A 16375-nucleotide genomic window follows, 5' to 3' on the forward strand; every position below is an offset into this window, starting at 1 on the left:
AAAGTGACAAGAGCAGTTGATGAGGGAAAGGCATATACTGCCATTTTTTTGGATTTTGCAAAGGCTTTTGACAGGGCGCCACATGATAAGCTGATATTTAAGTTGCAGTAAGTTTGGTTTAAATATCAGGTTAGTCAAATGGATTCAGGATTGACTGACTGATAGGTATCAGAGAGTTGTATATGGTGGGCAATATCAAGGAAGCAGAAGATTACAATTAGGGTTCCACAGGGATCAGCACTGGGACCTGTATTGTTCAACCTTTATATCAATGATATTGTCAATGGGTTGCATGGGGACATTCAGTTGTTTGCGGATGATGTGAGACTAGGAAAGGATATCAGTAATAGTGCAGATGTGGCTGCCCTGCAAGAGCATTTGAATAAACTAGATAGATGGGGAAATGAATGGGAATATGATTTTAATACAGCAAAATGTAAAGGCTTGAGGTTTGGGATCCATTGATGGGAGGATGCATATTTGATTGGGAAGACCAATACTGAGAAGGACGCTGACCTGCAGAGATAAAAGAGTTATCATTCTGTTGTATAAGGCCCTGAATTAGACTTTTGTTCTCAGATTTGGTCCCCAGGATTTGAAGGGAATAAATTGACTGTGAAAAGGGTAGAGGCAGTTACAGGGTAGATTTGGAGATTTCTTTCACTTGGTGGAACGGCGGGAAGGAGCGATGACCAGGGGGCCATCCCTGGAAGTTATGAAAGGAGGCTGTGCGCAAGAGGGTGAGGAGTGGTTTCTTTGCGTGGAGGGTGGTTGACCCTTGGGATGCATTTCCTGAGAGAGTGGTTGGAGCAGGAACAGTCAGTGGGTTCAAGGAGTGGTATGATAAACTTTGTTTCCTGAAAACAACCTCCCACGATGAGTTTTTGACTCCATGGAGGCCTGGATAATAATAATAATAATAATATTAATAATAATTTCAGCAGAGAGCTTACAGAAATACACTCGGTGGCATTTACTAGTTGCCCTCATAATTTTGAAATAATGCTGGATTTAATGTCCACTTGATTTATACAATTTTGCATTGCAGAACTGAAGCCTTTTGGCTCTTTATTTTAGTAACTAGTAGCAATGTTTATTTTTCTCATCACATATACATAATATTTATTAATATACAATTCAAGTGTACTATCAATATTTTCCGTTGTTTTTTGCATTTTTTGGGGGGGCTAATTGTTTGTTATAAACAAATAAAAAAACAATTTCTTTATATATACAAATAGGGTATAATATGTTTGCAAATAGTTTTGATAGTCTATACAAATATTTAAAATAAGATAGTGAGTTTTTACAATATTTTATTTGTTTATTTTTTTTATGTAACAAAGGGCCATAGCCATAATGGTTACTACAAAATTAAATTTGCGTGATAGAGTCACTGCAAAATCCAGTGACTGTATCTATAAGGGCTCACATAACATACTTGTAATATATTAGAATCATAATTAGACATGATATCACTATAAGATATCACTATAAATTATAGTGATATCTTATGATATATGTTTAAAATAAAGGTCGACATTATTTAGTCCCATGAGGTAGTCTCTCAATCTTTTTCTGAAAGCATATTCTAAGATTATTGATTTTATTTCATTTGGGAATTTATTGTAGCTGCTTGTTGCTAGTAATTCAAAGGATTTATGAAAAATTTCTTTATTTGCCTTGGATACTACCAGTGAGTTTGGGCCACACTAAACCGTAGTCTACACTATATACCGAAAAACTTGCAGCATTCTTTCTTATATATAATATACAACAATAAAGATAGAGTTTCTGCAATGGTAAAATATTATGAATGCCAAACAGATCGTTGGTTGAATGTGCAAAGTCAGTAATGGCTATAGCTCTAATTTTTCTATTTTGTATTCATATCAAAGGAAACAGATTGTTGTAGTAATCTCCACCTCAACAGTTGATACCATATTGCAGTGAGGAATTCACCCAAGAATACTATAAGCATGTTATGAATGCTGCATTTACAAATTTTTTAACATAATATATTCTGTTAATTATGAACCTCAACTTATTTGTTAAAAATGTGATGTGGAAGTTCCATTAGCTTTCCGGATATGTGGGCCCAAATACTTCACTGATTTTATTTTTTTGAGTAAGCAACAGTTACAATTGTGGATATCACTATCTTTTGTTTCATGCCATTTTATGATTATATTGGGATCTAGTTTATCTGTTAATGTGAAGTACATATATCTCATTTTATCGATATTCATTTTAAGAATATTGCCAGACCATCTATTTAGTTTCAAAGATTTGGATGGAGATATTCAGTTGTTTGCAGATGATGCAAAGTTGGGACGAACCATAAAGAGTAGTGAAGATGTTGTGGCCTTGCAAGAAGACTTGAATAAATTGAGTGATTGGACACGGAAATAGGGATGTGAGTTCAATGTTGCAAAATGTAAGGTTTTAAAATTTGGAAAACAAAGATGGGATGCAGAATTTATGCTTGGTGAGAATATATTGTTGGAGGTAGAGGAAATAAGAGATTTGGAGGTGATAGTGGATAAGGATCTAAAATTTAGGGGACACATCACCAAAATTGTGAAGACAACACAAAGGCTTCTGGGAATGATGGAGAGGACACTGACGTGTAGAAGTAGGTTCCGTTCCGTTGTATAAGAATCTCCCTACTTCTACATATACGTTGTATAAGAATCTTTCCGTTGTATGATGAGATGTATGATTAGGCCACACATGGACTATTGTGCCCAGATTTGGTCACCGGGTTTTCAGAAGGATGAAGAGATGTTGGAAAGGGTCCAAAGGCAACTGACTAAGGTAGTTTCTGACCTCTGGAATGTTGAGTATGAGGAAAGATGGAGAAGATGTAATTTGCAGAGTCTGGTGGAGAGGAGGAGGAGGGGAGATATGATAGAGACCTATAAGTTGGTAAGGGGTTGTTATAAGATTAATGGTGGAGAAGTTCTACAGAGAATAGTGGGAGATCAGCGGAGAACCAGAGGTCATCCCTGGAAACTGTATAAAGAGGGTGTGAGTAGGGGAGTGAGAGGCAGGTTTTTTTCATGCAGAGTTGTGAATGATTGGAATGCCTTGCCTGAGAGTGTGGTGTCAGCAAGGAGTTTGAGTGTGTGTTTAAGAAACGGTATGATGAGATGTGTGTGTGATAAAAGGACCTCCCAGATGAGTCTTTGACTCCTTGAGATCTCGGGGTAATAATAATAATAATATCATGGTTAATCTGATTTTCTAGATCCTCAGTGGTCATTATTGTGTATACTAATGCTGTATCAGCAGCAAGTGATATCAATTTGCCATAAAGTTTGTATTTACACAGCTCATTAACACACAAGGATGGTCTGAAAAGTTATTGGCATCGACCATAGATGGCAACACTATTGGCAAGATTTTTTTTTTTTCTAAGTTGTGCATCTATTATAAGCATCCATGTGAAATTGCAAGTCATTCTATAAAGTAGTTTGTTTTATACAGCTGTCTGAAGCAAAAGTGTTGTTTGTATCCCTTGAAATGGATAAAATTGAGTATCGTGCAGTTATAAAATTCTTTGTAAAAGAAGGTTTAATGCCAAAAGAAATTCATTTGAAGTTCATAAAAGTTTATGTACACTCATCTCCTTTGTTTCTGGCAATTAAGAAATGGGCTGCCGAGTTTAAATGTGGCCATACCAGCCTTGAAGATGATCCAAGTGAAGGATGTAGAAAAAGTGTAACAACATCAGAAATCATTCATCAAGTGCACGAGATGGTATTGGATGAACGGCAAGTCAAAGTGCATGAAATTACTGAGACTATAGGCATTTCAAAAGAACATGTAGGATATATTTTGCATGAAGAATTGCATATGAAAAAGCTTTGTGCAAGATGGGTGCTGCGCTTGCTCACAGCAGATCAAAAACACTCACATGAAAACCTGAACAGGGGTTGGAGCATTTTAACAAGAATAAAACTGATTTTGTGTATCAATTTATTACTATGGATGAGAGTTGGAGTCACCATTACACACCAGAATCCAAACAGCAGTCAAAACAGTGGACAGAAGCCGGTTGTTCAGCGCCAAAGAAGACAATGACAGTTCCTTCAGTAGGAAAAGTCATGACATTGTTGTTTTGGAATGCTAAAGGCATTTTGTTTATTAATTATCTTGAACAGGAGAAAACAATAACTGGGAAATATTGTTCTGATCTTTAACCAGACTAGATGGAAAAATTCATAAGAAAAGACCTGGTTTGTAGAAGAAAAAAATCATCTTTCATCAGGACAATGCAACTGCTCACAAAGGTTTTTTGGCAATGGGAAAATTAAGGGATTTGCACTATGAATTGTTGGAACATCCACCCTATTCCCCAGATTTGGTTCCCTATGACTTATATCTCTTCCCAAAACTAAAACTCCTCTTTGTTGCTCAGCGTTTTTCTTCGAAACAAGAGGTGATTGCAGCTGTAGAGGGGTATTTTGCAGATCTTGCTGAGAACCACTACAGGGACAGGATAATGGTGCTGGAGCATCGCTGGAATAAATATATTAGTCTTAAGGGAGATTATATAGAAAAAGAAAAATAATTTTGAAATTATAAATTCGTTATAAATCCCCTCCCCCCTCCGGGGACCCTGTAACCCCTAGAGAGTGCATGCCCTGGGTGGCGGTTAGGGGAACCCACCATGTGTGTGTGTGTGTGTGTGTGTGTGTGTGTGTGTGTGTGTGTGTGTGTATATGGTGGGGTGGTACAAATATACTGAATAAGGACTCGTGGATCAACAGGGCCATAAGGGGCAATCATCTTGATTGTAAAGGATGTGGCACTCCCATGGACCCTTAGCTGGATCTGTCCTCTTCTTCTATTTTGAGGAAGATCCACTTACTTTAATCTTTCCTATAAGGCCTTATCAGCTACCTTTTCTTATTTTATGCCCTTATGCTATTAGAGTACTCGAGGGTCATGGGGTCTTTTCATTTCTGGCCTTATGACTATCCCCTCTCTATAAACCTTACTATAATTCTTCTATAATCTACTCTTTCCCCCTTCAATATACCCTATTCCTCCTATGGGTTTAAATTTGGAAGAAGGCTAGTTCAGAAGCCTTAAAATAGCATCCTTACCACTGAACTATTCCATCGTCAGGCTAGTCCCCTGACATGGAGAACATAATTCTACTTGTAAGCTGACAGTAAAAGTGAATCTATGGAAAACGACCCTGGAATGGAAAAGGAAAAACAAAAATGGAAACGACAAAATATAATATACATAGCAAACTGGAATATAAGAGGAATAGCATATAAAGAAAGAGAATTAGACCAACTATTAAATGAAAGAAATGTTAAAATAGCAGTAATCACTGAAACAAAAAAGAAATGAAAAGGAACTATGAGAACCGAAAATTTTAATGTGATATACAGTAGAGTTGACAGAGACCAAAGAGCACAAGCAGGAGTCATGATTTGGATTCATAACTCCTTTTCAAAACAGTTAAAATATTATAAATTATGAAATGAAAGAATAATAGAAGCTATAATAAAAATAGATAGAGACTATTTAACAATAATTGGTTTATATGCCCCAGAAGAAGGAAGAGAACAGGATAATATTGATTTTTATAATCAGCTACAAAACATATAAAAAAATATGTAAAACATAAAATAAATAAAAATGATTACGTAATTTTAGCAGGAGACTTAAATGCAAGAATTGGAAACACGAAAATTAATAATAATATAGGAATACATGGAGAACATACTCTAAACAGGAATGGTAAAAAAAATTGATTGATTTTGTAGTTTATAATAACCTAAAAATAATGAATTCCTTCTATAAATATAAAGACATACATAAATATACTTGCAGCAGGAGGATGGAAATCAATATTACATTATTTTATATTAAATGAAAAGATATCAAAATTTTCACTAGATGTTAGCATTTACAGAGGATATGAAATAAGCAGTGCCCATTTCCTTGTTAAAATAAAATTAAGATTACCACCTAAATGGCTACAAGTAACAAGAACGGAAAGAAAATTTGAAACATTTGTATATAAAATTAGACTATTGAATGACACAAATGTACAATGGCTATATGAACAAAGAATTACGAATATCTAGATAAAATAAAACAAAATGAAGAAATAGAAATAGAATGGCTTAATATAAAAACTATACTAAATGCAGCAGCAAATGAAAGCTTAGGAAAGACCAAAACATTCAGTAAAAGGAAAAAAACTGAAGATCTGGGATGATACAATCAAAGAAATAATCAAAAAAAAAAAAAGAAACCTATCACAAATGGTTATGCAGTAAAAGATTAGAAGATGAAATATAAAAGAATAAGAGCCATAACTAAAAGAGAAATCAGAAAAAGACATAGAGAATCATGGAACAGATTTGTTTCTAATTTAGAACATGATTTATATAAAATAAGACCCAATGTATATAAGATTTTGAAACACTTAAATGCAGATACCAAAGAAAACATAAAATTAAACACCGAATTGAAATTAGAAGAATTTCTAAATTACTACACAGAATTGTGGACAGACAAATATTTTAAAAAAGACAACTGGCAAACAATTAACGAAAATGAAAAGGAAACAACTAAAGAAGAATTAGAAATCAGCCTGAAAGAAACAAGAAACGGAAAATCACCTAGAGAAGATAAGCTAGATTCAGAACTATATAAATATGCAGGAACAAGATTCAAAGAAAGACTTATTATTTTAAAATAAAATTTATTCAACTGGTATCTCCCCAATAGAATGGAAAAAAGCAATTGTGATTCCTATCTTTAAAAACGGTAATAGTGATGACTCTAAAAACTATAGAGGTATCAGTATACTAAATTCCTGTTACAAAATATATAGCAGAATCTTAAATAGCAAACTAATGAAATATTCCGAAAACTTTATTTTAGAAGTACAGAATGGATTTAGAAAAGAACAATCATGTATAGACCTAGCCTTTTGTCTAAAATTAATAATAGAGAAAAGAAGAGAATACAACTTAGAAACACATATTGCATTTATTGACTTTGAAAAAGCATTTGACAAAGTTAAAAGAAACATATTATTTAACATATTAAAAGAAAGAAATACCAAATAATATCCTAAAAGCTATCACAAGTATATATGAAAATAATCAAATACAAATAAGATTAAATCATGAGCTATCATATACGAGAGAGATAAACCAAGGGGTCCGACAGGGATGTTCCCTCTTAGCAACTCTTTAATATTTACTTAAATAATAATAAAATGGAATAAAAATTTACATCAAGGAATTAAACTTTCTCCTACAGTGAACTTAACACTCCTTTTTGCCAACGACCAAATAATAATTACAAATTCTGAAGATAACTTACAGAAAGCTACTTTAGATAATGAGATAGCCAAAGATTATGGTATGATAATATCAACAGAAAAACCAAAAACTATGGCCTTTAAAGGACAAGATCCAGCAAGAACTAAAATAGTAATAGATAAGAAGATCTTAGAACAGGTGAATTCATTTAACTACCTAGAATGCATGATCACATATGAAAATGAAAAAGACATAATGTAAAAATTGCAAAATATTTAAAAATAACAGGTGTAATTAACTTTATATTTAAACCAAACCTAGTTCAAAAACAAACCAGACTAAAAGTATATAATGCATTAGTCCTACCAGTCTTAATGCATCTCATCTCATCTCATCTTCTTTATACCCTCTTTTACCTTGCGGTGTCGAGGGTCCATTGATGCGAAATCTGGACAATAAAACAAAAAGACAAAGATTAATAACAGCAGAAATGAAGTTTATGAGGAAAACTGCAAAGTATACCCTATTTGATCACAAAAGAAATGAAGAAATTATGAACAAATTAAACCAAGAACCAGTAATAGAAAAAATTTTAAAATATAAACATAAATGGATGGAACACATTCAAAGAATGAAAACAGAAAGATTACTAAAATAAGCCTTAAAGTACAAGCCATTAGGAAAAAGAAAACCAGGACGTCCTCTTAAACAATTCAACGATGACTTCTAAGGCCAGAACAGGCCATGCTAGGCCTAAATCCTTGATACACATCATGATGATGATAAATTTGTTTTCTCATTGTTAGACCAAGAACTTTTCAGACCATCCTCGTATATTAAAAACAGGATGGGTCTTATGACCAAACCTTGCAGACTCCGTATTTTATTATTTTTGTTGCACTATTGAATGTGTGTAGCTGTGGTATATTGTCTTCTATTATTCGGATTGGATTTAAACCAGTCTTTAGTAACTCCTCTAATGCTGCATCTATACATTTTCAGTAATAGTAGATCATGATGAACAGAGTTGAATTCCAAAAAATATATCAAGAAAAATGGTTGTTCCTTTATTTATTCCACTATAAACTGTTTTATGGAACTCCAATAGTGCTTTTGTGATATTGATTCTGGATTTGAACCTGCATTGATTAGATGCATAAAGAATATGGTATTTATTATTATTATGTGACACATCGAGGGAGGGCACCTACTTTACAATTCTCTGTCTCACCTCTCATTCCAACAACTACAACGAACTGCAACTACCATCATCATCATCATCATCATCTACACCAATGCCATCTGTCACCCACCACCACTTCTAGTATTTTCACAGACAATCTCAAATATCCATGCCCAATGCAGGATTCAAACCTGCAGCCTTTTGGCTGGAGAGTGGATACACTAGCCACTCGGCCAAAAAGGCTGTCATTATTTCATTAGGATTTCAATAACCTTTGACATTGTGTATGGTATGGATATTGGTCTGTCTGATTTCATTTCTGTTACCTCCTTTATATAGAAGAATAACTGAAGCAAACTTTAAGTGTTCTATAAATTTCCTGTTTTCAAAAGATTTATTAATGATATGTGTAAAGAACTTTAACTTATGTTTAATGATATTTAGTTTTTCGATATTTATATGGTCACATCCCATTTTTTTCCCTCTTTTTTTAATCTGATTACTACACTCTTTACCTCATCTTCATTTACTGTGCGTAGATACATGGAACTATTAATCCGAGGAAGGTGACTCTTGTACTTTATCCTCTCTGTAGGATCAAAATCACAACTGCCATAGTTTGTAAAGTGGTTGTTCATTTCGTTAAGTATATCGGTGATGTCATTGCCCTCTGGAAATTTGTGTTTTCTGCTTCGCATTGCCATATTATTAACATATTATCATGTTAACCAATCCCCCCACCCCCCATTCTATACTTTTATCATTCATACAAGAAAGAAATTTTGTCATGTTCAAACATTAAATTGTAGGGATTCTTCCTATGCTTATATTAGAGCTTTTCTTTTGTCCTTATATTTTTTAATTCATCTGTTATCCAGCAAGTGTGAGCATCCTTTTTCACAGTAACTCTTTTGTGATATTGAGATTTGCTGTCTGCATATTTGATCATTTTGATAAATTCCTCATATAACTGATTTGAATCTAATAGATCATTTTCAAGCAGTTGGCAATTTTTTATGTAATTCTCAAATTTATTATTAGGTCTGTTATATGTATTCCTTCGACTATATAAATGATTTGTGGATGTTTAGTGCGGATGGAAGAAGGGTGTGTGCGAAATGTGACCTGAACGAGGAATTGATGAATGCGAATATGAAGTTGATGACAGAAAGTGCTAGTACCGATTGTGTCGCGAGTGCACGTTTGAAAGAGGATGGTGAGAAAGACAGGCGAAAAAATGTTAAAAAATCAGGAGAAAAGAAAAAGAGCGATTTGACAACCGTAACGGATGGAAAGTTGGACGCATGTTAGTCCGAAAGTACGGAAACAAAGAAAGATATGTGAGAGTGAAAGTGAGAAGAATGATAGTGAAAGTTGGACGTATGTTGGACCGAAAGTACGGAAACAAAGAAGGATGAATGAGAGGGAAAGTGAGAAGAGGGGGTCGAGAGTTAGAAAGTTAGAAAGATTTAATGATAGAGTGAATGTGTCGCGAGGTTCAGAAGGTGAATTGGATTGGATGAAGCAAGAAATGAAATGGATGCGGAATGAAATTAAGAGAATTCAGGTCAAAACTATTAAAATAAATCATGATGGCATGAAAGAGATAACAAAAGATGAGCGAGTGGCGTTGTATGGCGACTCCATTATTAAAGGTGTGCTAGAGGATAAAATGCACAAGGTATGTTTTCCAGGAGGTAAAATGAGTAGAGTGATTGAGGCATTGAATATGAGGCGGGAACGAGCAAAAGAGTTAATTGTATTAATTGGTACGAATGATTTGAGAGAGAACAAAGAGCATGTCAAAATGAATGTCAGGAGACTGCTTGGAAAGATAAAGGAGAATAGTGTGACAGGAAGGGTGGTCAGTGTGTTGCCTAGGTATGATTGTGGTGAAATGAGGCGGAGAGCAAGGATTATGAATGATATTCTGGCTGAAATGTGTGAGGAGATGGGAGTAGAGTTTGTTAATGTGTGGAATGAGTTTGAGGGACGAAGTGAGCTGTATGGGAGCGATGGACTGCATTTGAGTGGTTATGGTGTGAGTCGCTTGGAGAGACTGCTGCTGGAAGGTAGAGAAGTGAATAGAGAGAATGAATCAGATCGAGAGGGGAGTGATGTGGAAGAGCAGGAGAGTAAGACAGGAGAGATTGAAGGAGTGGAAATGAATGTGGAAGTGAGTGGTATGAGTATAGAAAATGAGAGAATGGGTGTGCAAGAGGAGCAGGGAAACGGAGAGGCTCAGGGTGGACAGGGATACACAGCGTGAGAAAGGTGGATGCTGCTCCAAGAGGAGGTGAGAGAATGTGTAGGCAGGAAAGTAATGGAATGATCAGGGATCAAAAGGAAACAGATGGAATTGCAAAGGGTTCTAAAATGAAGAAGCAGAAAAGGAAATGGGCCCAGTCCAGCATTGAGAGATCACATCGAGTGAGTGGTATCAGTGGAACTAGCTGTAGATCCAGAAATGAGTTGTTGTGTTTGTATACCAATGCTAGAAGTATAAGAAACAAGGCGGATGAAATGGTTGCACTAATTGCGTCTGTGCACCCAGAGATTGTCGGAATAAGTGAGACATAGTTAGATGAGGATGACATCCTGACAGGAATAGAGATGGAAAGGTATGATGTGTTTCGTGAGGATAGAAGGGGTAAAAAGGGAGGGATAGTGCTATTGATGATAGAGAAAGAGTTATGTCCATACAAGGTAGAGATGCAAGAGGGAAATGGGGCCAGTGGTTTTGAGGCAGTATGATGTGAGATAGAGGTGAATAGAATCAAATACTTGGTGGGATGTTGTTATAGACCTGGTAATGTGGATGGTGGTGATAGTGAAATGTATAGTCAAATAAGCCAAGCAAATAAGAAAAGGGTGATCATTATGGGTGATTTTAATTATGGCAATATAGACTGGAATGAAGAGATAGCAACTGGAAGTAAAGAAAATGAGTTTCTTGAGTTTTTGAGGGATAACTACCTCAGACAGTATGTAACAGAGGGCACAAGAGGATTAAGGGTCTTGGATTTGGTCATCTCCTCGGAGGATGTAATTATCAATGAGGTATCAAATCATCCACCAATTGGTGAAAGTGACCATGAGGTGATTACTTGGGTGGTTGCCAGCAGTGCAAGGACCCCTGTGAAAAAAGGGTATATGTGGAACTACAAGGGGGGGGGGGTGATTATGAAGAGCTCAGGAGACAGCTTGCAGGTGTAGCATGGAATGAGGAGTTAGCTGGAAAAGAGATCAATGCAGCTTGGGGGATTTTCAAAAAATATTTAGTGGATGCAATGTCTAAATGTATACCACGGGTGAGAAGGTTAAATAAGTTAGGTGTGAGATGGATGAATAAAGAGATTAAGCATGCAATACAGAGAAAAAGGGCATTGTGGAGGCAGCATAAGAGAAGTGGAAGTAACCAATTTCATGAGTTCTACAAAGACCAAGCAAGGAAAGTGACTTGGTTGGTGAGAGTAGCTAAAGAGAGGTATGAACAGCAGTTAGCTAATGAAGCTAAAAAGAATCCTAGGGAGTTCTTTCGATATGTAGCCAGCAAAAGAAAGAATGATTATGGAAGGATGACATTGATTGGAGGAAATGGTATAAAGACAGCTGTTGCAGAATGTGTGGTGGAGATACTTAATGAGCAGTTCATAAAGATCTTTCAATCTTGTGAATGTGACTTCATGGAGAGATTAAGAGCAGTTGATGATGGGGAGGAGAGACTGACTGTAAGTGAGCAAGAGGTGTTTGGGGAGTTGAGTAAACTAGATGTAAATAAGGCTGTGGGACTTGATAATATATCACCGCGTATTCTAAAGGAATGTGCCAGAGTGTTGACACCTGCCTTGACATATTTTTTTAATACGAGTCTTGCACTTGGTCAAGTCCCTAAAGAGTGGAAGGAGGGCAAGATTGTGCCACTTCATAAAGGAGGTGATCGAACTCAAGCATCAAACTATAGGCCTATCTGTGTGTCAGGTGTTGTGGTTAAGTTGTTGGAGAAGCTTGTGAGAACTAGGATCCAGAGTTGGGTTGACAACAATGGTATAATCTTTGATGGACAGCATGGATTTGCTTAAGGGAGGTCGTGTTTTAGTAATCTACTTACTTATTACAATAAAGTGACTGCTTCCTTGGACAGAGGAGAAGGATACACAGTAATATACTTGGATTTTGCAAAATCTTTTGATGGAGTACCTCATGATAAGTTGACAGTCAAACTAGAGCAGATGGGGTTGGATATTAGGTTAGTGCATTGGATTGGAGACTGGCTATCTGATAGGTATCAACAAGTTGTGTATGGGGGTGCAATATCCAGGAAAAGGAAAGCCACTAGTGGAGTGCCTCAGGGATCTGTTTTAGGGCCATTATTATTTAACTTGTATATTAATGATATTGGCGAAGATTTGGATGGAGATATTCAGTTGTTTGCAGATGATGCAAAGTTGGGACGAACCATAAAGAGTAGTGAAGATGTTGTGGCCTTGCAAGAAGACTTGAATAAATTGAGTGATTGGGCAAGCAAATGGGGATGTGAGTTCAATGTTGCAAAATGTAAGGTTTTAAAATTTGGAAAACAAAGATGGGATGCAGAATTTATGCTTGGTGAGAATATATTGTTGGAAGTAGAGAAAATAAGAGATCTGGGAGTGATAGTGGATAAGGATCTAAAATTTAGGGGAAACATCGCCAAAATTGTGAAGACAACACAAAGACTTCTGGGAATGATGAGGAAGACACTGACGTGTAGAAGTAGGGAGATTCTTGTTCCATTGTATAAGGCTTTGATTAGGCCACACATGGACTATTTTGCCCAGATTTGGTCACCTAGTTTTCAGAAGGATGAAGAGATGTTGGAAAGGGTGCAAAGGCGACTGACTAAGGTAGTTTCTGACCTCTGGAATGTCAAGTATGAGGAAAGATTGAAAAGATGTAATTTGCAGAGTCTAGTGGAGAGAAGGAAGAGGGGAGATATGATAGAGACCTACAAGTTGGTGAGGGGTTGTTATAGGATCAATGGTGGAGAAGTTCTACATAGAATAGTGGGAGATCAGGGGAGAACCAGAGGTCATACCTGGAAACTGTATAAAGAGGGTGTGAGTAGGGGAGTGAGAGGCAGGTTTTTTTCGTGCAGAGTTGTGAATGATTGGAATGCCTTGCCTGAGAGTGTGGTGTCTGCAAGGAGTTTGAATGTGTTTAAGACCCGGTATGATGAGATGTGTGTGAGATAAAAGGACCTCCTAGATGAGTCTTTGACTCCATGAGGTCTTGTTTTAATAATAATAATAATAATTATGATTGGTACCAATTTTAAAACTTTCAAAACAATATCAAACTTTGTCGAAGTAAATCGCATAATAAATAATATATTTAAGCCATCTCTAGTACAAAAACACACTAGAATCAGACTATATAATGTCTCGTCAAAACCAACTCTACTATATGGAAGTGAAATGTGGACCATGAAAAGGAAAGATGAAAAACGAATTCAAACAGCAGAAATGAAGTTCCTCAGAAAAACAGCTGGATATACCAAGTGGGACCACAAAACAAATGAAGAAATCTTACAATCCCAAAAATAAAACCAATTAATTACTACATAAGACAGTATAAACAAAAATGGCTAGAACATTTAAATTGAATGGACAACAGTAGACCTCCAAAAATATTATACAGATACAAAATAAGTGGAAAAAGAAGAATCGGAAGACCAAGAAAGAGATGGCATGAGACCGGAACAGGCCACTTGGCCTAAATTCCATGTTTGGAAGAAGAAGAAGGTACCAATTTTGAATTTTTCATGGCTATCTACCTGCATATCTCATATCAACAGTATTAGGTAATGATAGATTCAACAGTTTGGAGTGATGATCTGTTATTTTGTAAAATAGATTGCAGAGGATACCTCATAGGCCATTTTGTTTCTTCTTCTTCTTATTATTATTATTCAGGCCTCCATGGAGTCAAAAGACTCATCGTTGGAAGTTCTTCCTAAGAAATACAAAGTCTATCAAGACTCATCGAGGGGAGGCCCCCCCTCCATAAGAAACACAGTCTCATCATACCACTCCTTAAACTCATTGACCGTTCTCATTCTCACCACTCCTCACCCTCTTGCTCACAGTTTCCTTTCATATCTTCCATGGATGGCTTCTTGTCATCACATGATCAATACAACTTACTGAATTGTTCGCTTCTTTCAAAAGTATTGCCATCAACGTATGCAAGAAACCCATGTGTAGATAATATATTTTGTATTCTTCAGTTTTGCTTTATATATAAATATAGATTTTTATATAAATCCAAATTTATATCCCCACTAGTATGACATTATCATGTTTTAAAGTCTTTAGGACATTATTTAGTTCTTATAGAAATATATCAACTAGGCCATCATGGACATCACATCCTCCTTAGACAACCAAGTTTCACTTATTCCAGTTATTTTTGGGCATACTGACTCAATCAGTGCAACAAACTCAGCTCTCTTGTTTTGAATACTCTTTACATTTTTGTAGAAACATAACAATCTCTGTCTTTGAGGCCATTCTACTAGCTCCAACATTCTCTATTCTATCTGCTATACTACACCTCTCTCTTTTGTCATGACTGATTTCCATTCCTACCTGTTTCATTCTCACTTTTATGCATTCCATCTTGAGCCTCATATCCATCTTTCTCCTATCATACAATCTGGTTAGTTGTGCTATCCTGCTTCACAAGTACTCTGATAATTTAAAACATTAACTTATTGACTCTGTGCCTTCTCAGAAAACAACAGGCTTTCTAAATGCCCAACAACAAACCCATTCAAATGCAATCCATCAACTTTCCTTCAAATTCATTCCTTGAACCCCCCCCTTTGCCTCACATAACTCGGCCATCTTACTATTCATTATCTCTGCTCTCCTTCTCTATTCACTATGGTTATATCTAGGCAATATGCTAGCGACTTTTCCAGAAACTCTATTATTCTTTACCTGCTGCAACAACCTCCTCAAGTCTCTATCAACATTCTTTTTTCCCCATAACTAAGTCATTTGTGACCATGACTACCACTAATTTTGAATCTAGTATTAGATATATAAGAGATTTTTTATACTAGACACCAAGGCCTTAACTGATGGTATTGTATTTAAGAGTTATATGGGTACTAAGAATGCCATAGAAATAAGTTTAAACCTGAAAATAGGCACTCTGTACTACATAAGCTACTTTCTAAACTGCTTATTATTTTACTTTTAATAAATGTCATTCAAGTTATTAAATGGATAAGAATCCAATATTTTTATATAGCCAGTAAGTGAAACTCATAGATCGTAGTTATCGATCTTGAGTTTCACTTACTGGCTATATAAAAATATAGGATTCTTATCCATTTAATATCTATTCAATTGCCAGAAAACTAGCCTTTTGGCTTTTTATTTTAATTACAGATCATTCAAGTTTTTAATAAATAATAATTAGAAATATATTTTAAGAATGAGTTATTGAGTTATATCAGAAACTTACTGATAATTATGTTAATTTGGCTTAAAAAGTATTTTAAGTGTTATCAATATTTCTTTGTTTGACAGGCTATGGACACAAATGTTCTAAAAGCCACTGCTCAGCCAAACATGTTGCAGCGTTTTCAGCACTGCAATGTACTTTTAGAAGAAATCCAAAAAGGACTAAATGACTATCTTGAGAAAAAAAGACTTTATTTTCCAAGGTATTATCTGTTATTCATTTGAGATTTATATTGCTGCAGTAATTATTATTATTATTTTCTTGACCTCCAAGGAGTCACATGCCTCACTGTGGAAGGACAGTGCAAATCAACACAAAATCTATCATACCACTCCTTAAACTCATCCACCATTTGCATTTTCATTACTCTCAC

The 16375-nt window shown here is 35.6% G+C and overlaps 1 protein-coding gene across 1 annotated transcript in view; it reads left to right on the forward strand.

The window, feature by feature from the left end:
• The window catches only part of LOC150108079 (dynein axonemal heavy chain 3-like), a 1881116-nt gene that overhangs the window by 268208 nt on the left and 1596533 nt on the right, over positions 1–16375 (forward strand). The window contains exon 15 of the mRNA XM_090415945.1: positions 16068–16204. Coding sequence (XP_090272071.1) covers positions 16068–16204 — 137 coding nt within the window. The remainder of the gene's footprint in view (positions 1–16067; positions 16205–16375) is intronic.

The sequence above is a fragment of the Typopeltis vanoorti genome, chromosome 3 (assembly GCF_054136105.1).
Source record: "Typopeltis vanoorti isolate ZY-2024b chromosome 3, IOZ_Tvanoo_1.0, whole genome shotgun sequence".
In the NCBI taxonomy this organism is placed as follows: Eukaryota; Metazoa; Arthropoda; class Arachnida; order Uropygi; family Thelyphonidae; genus Typopeltis; species Typopeltis vanoorti.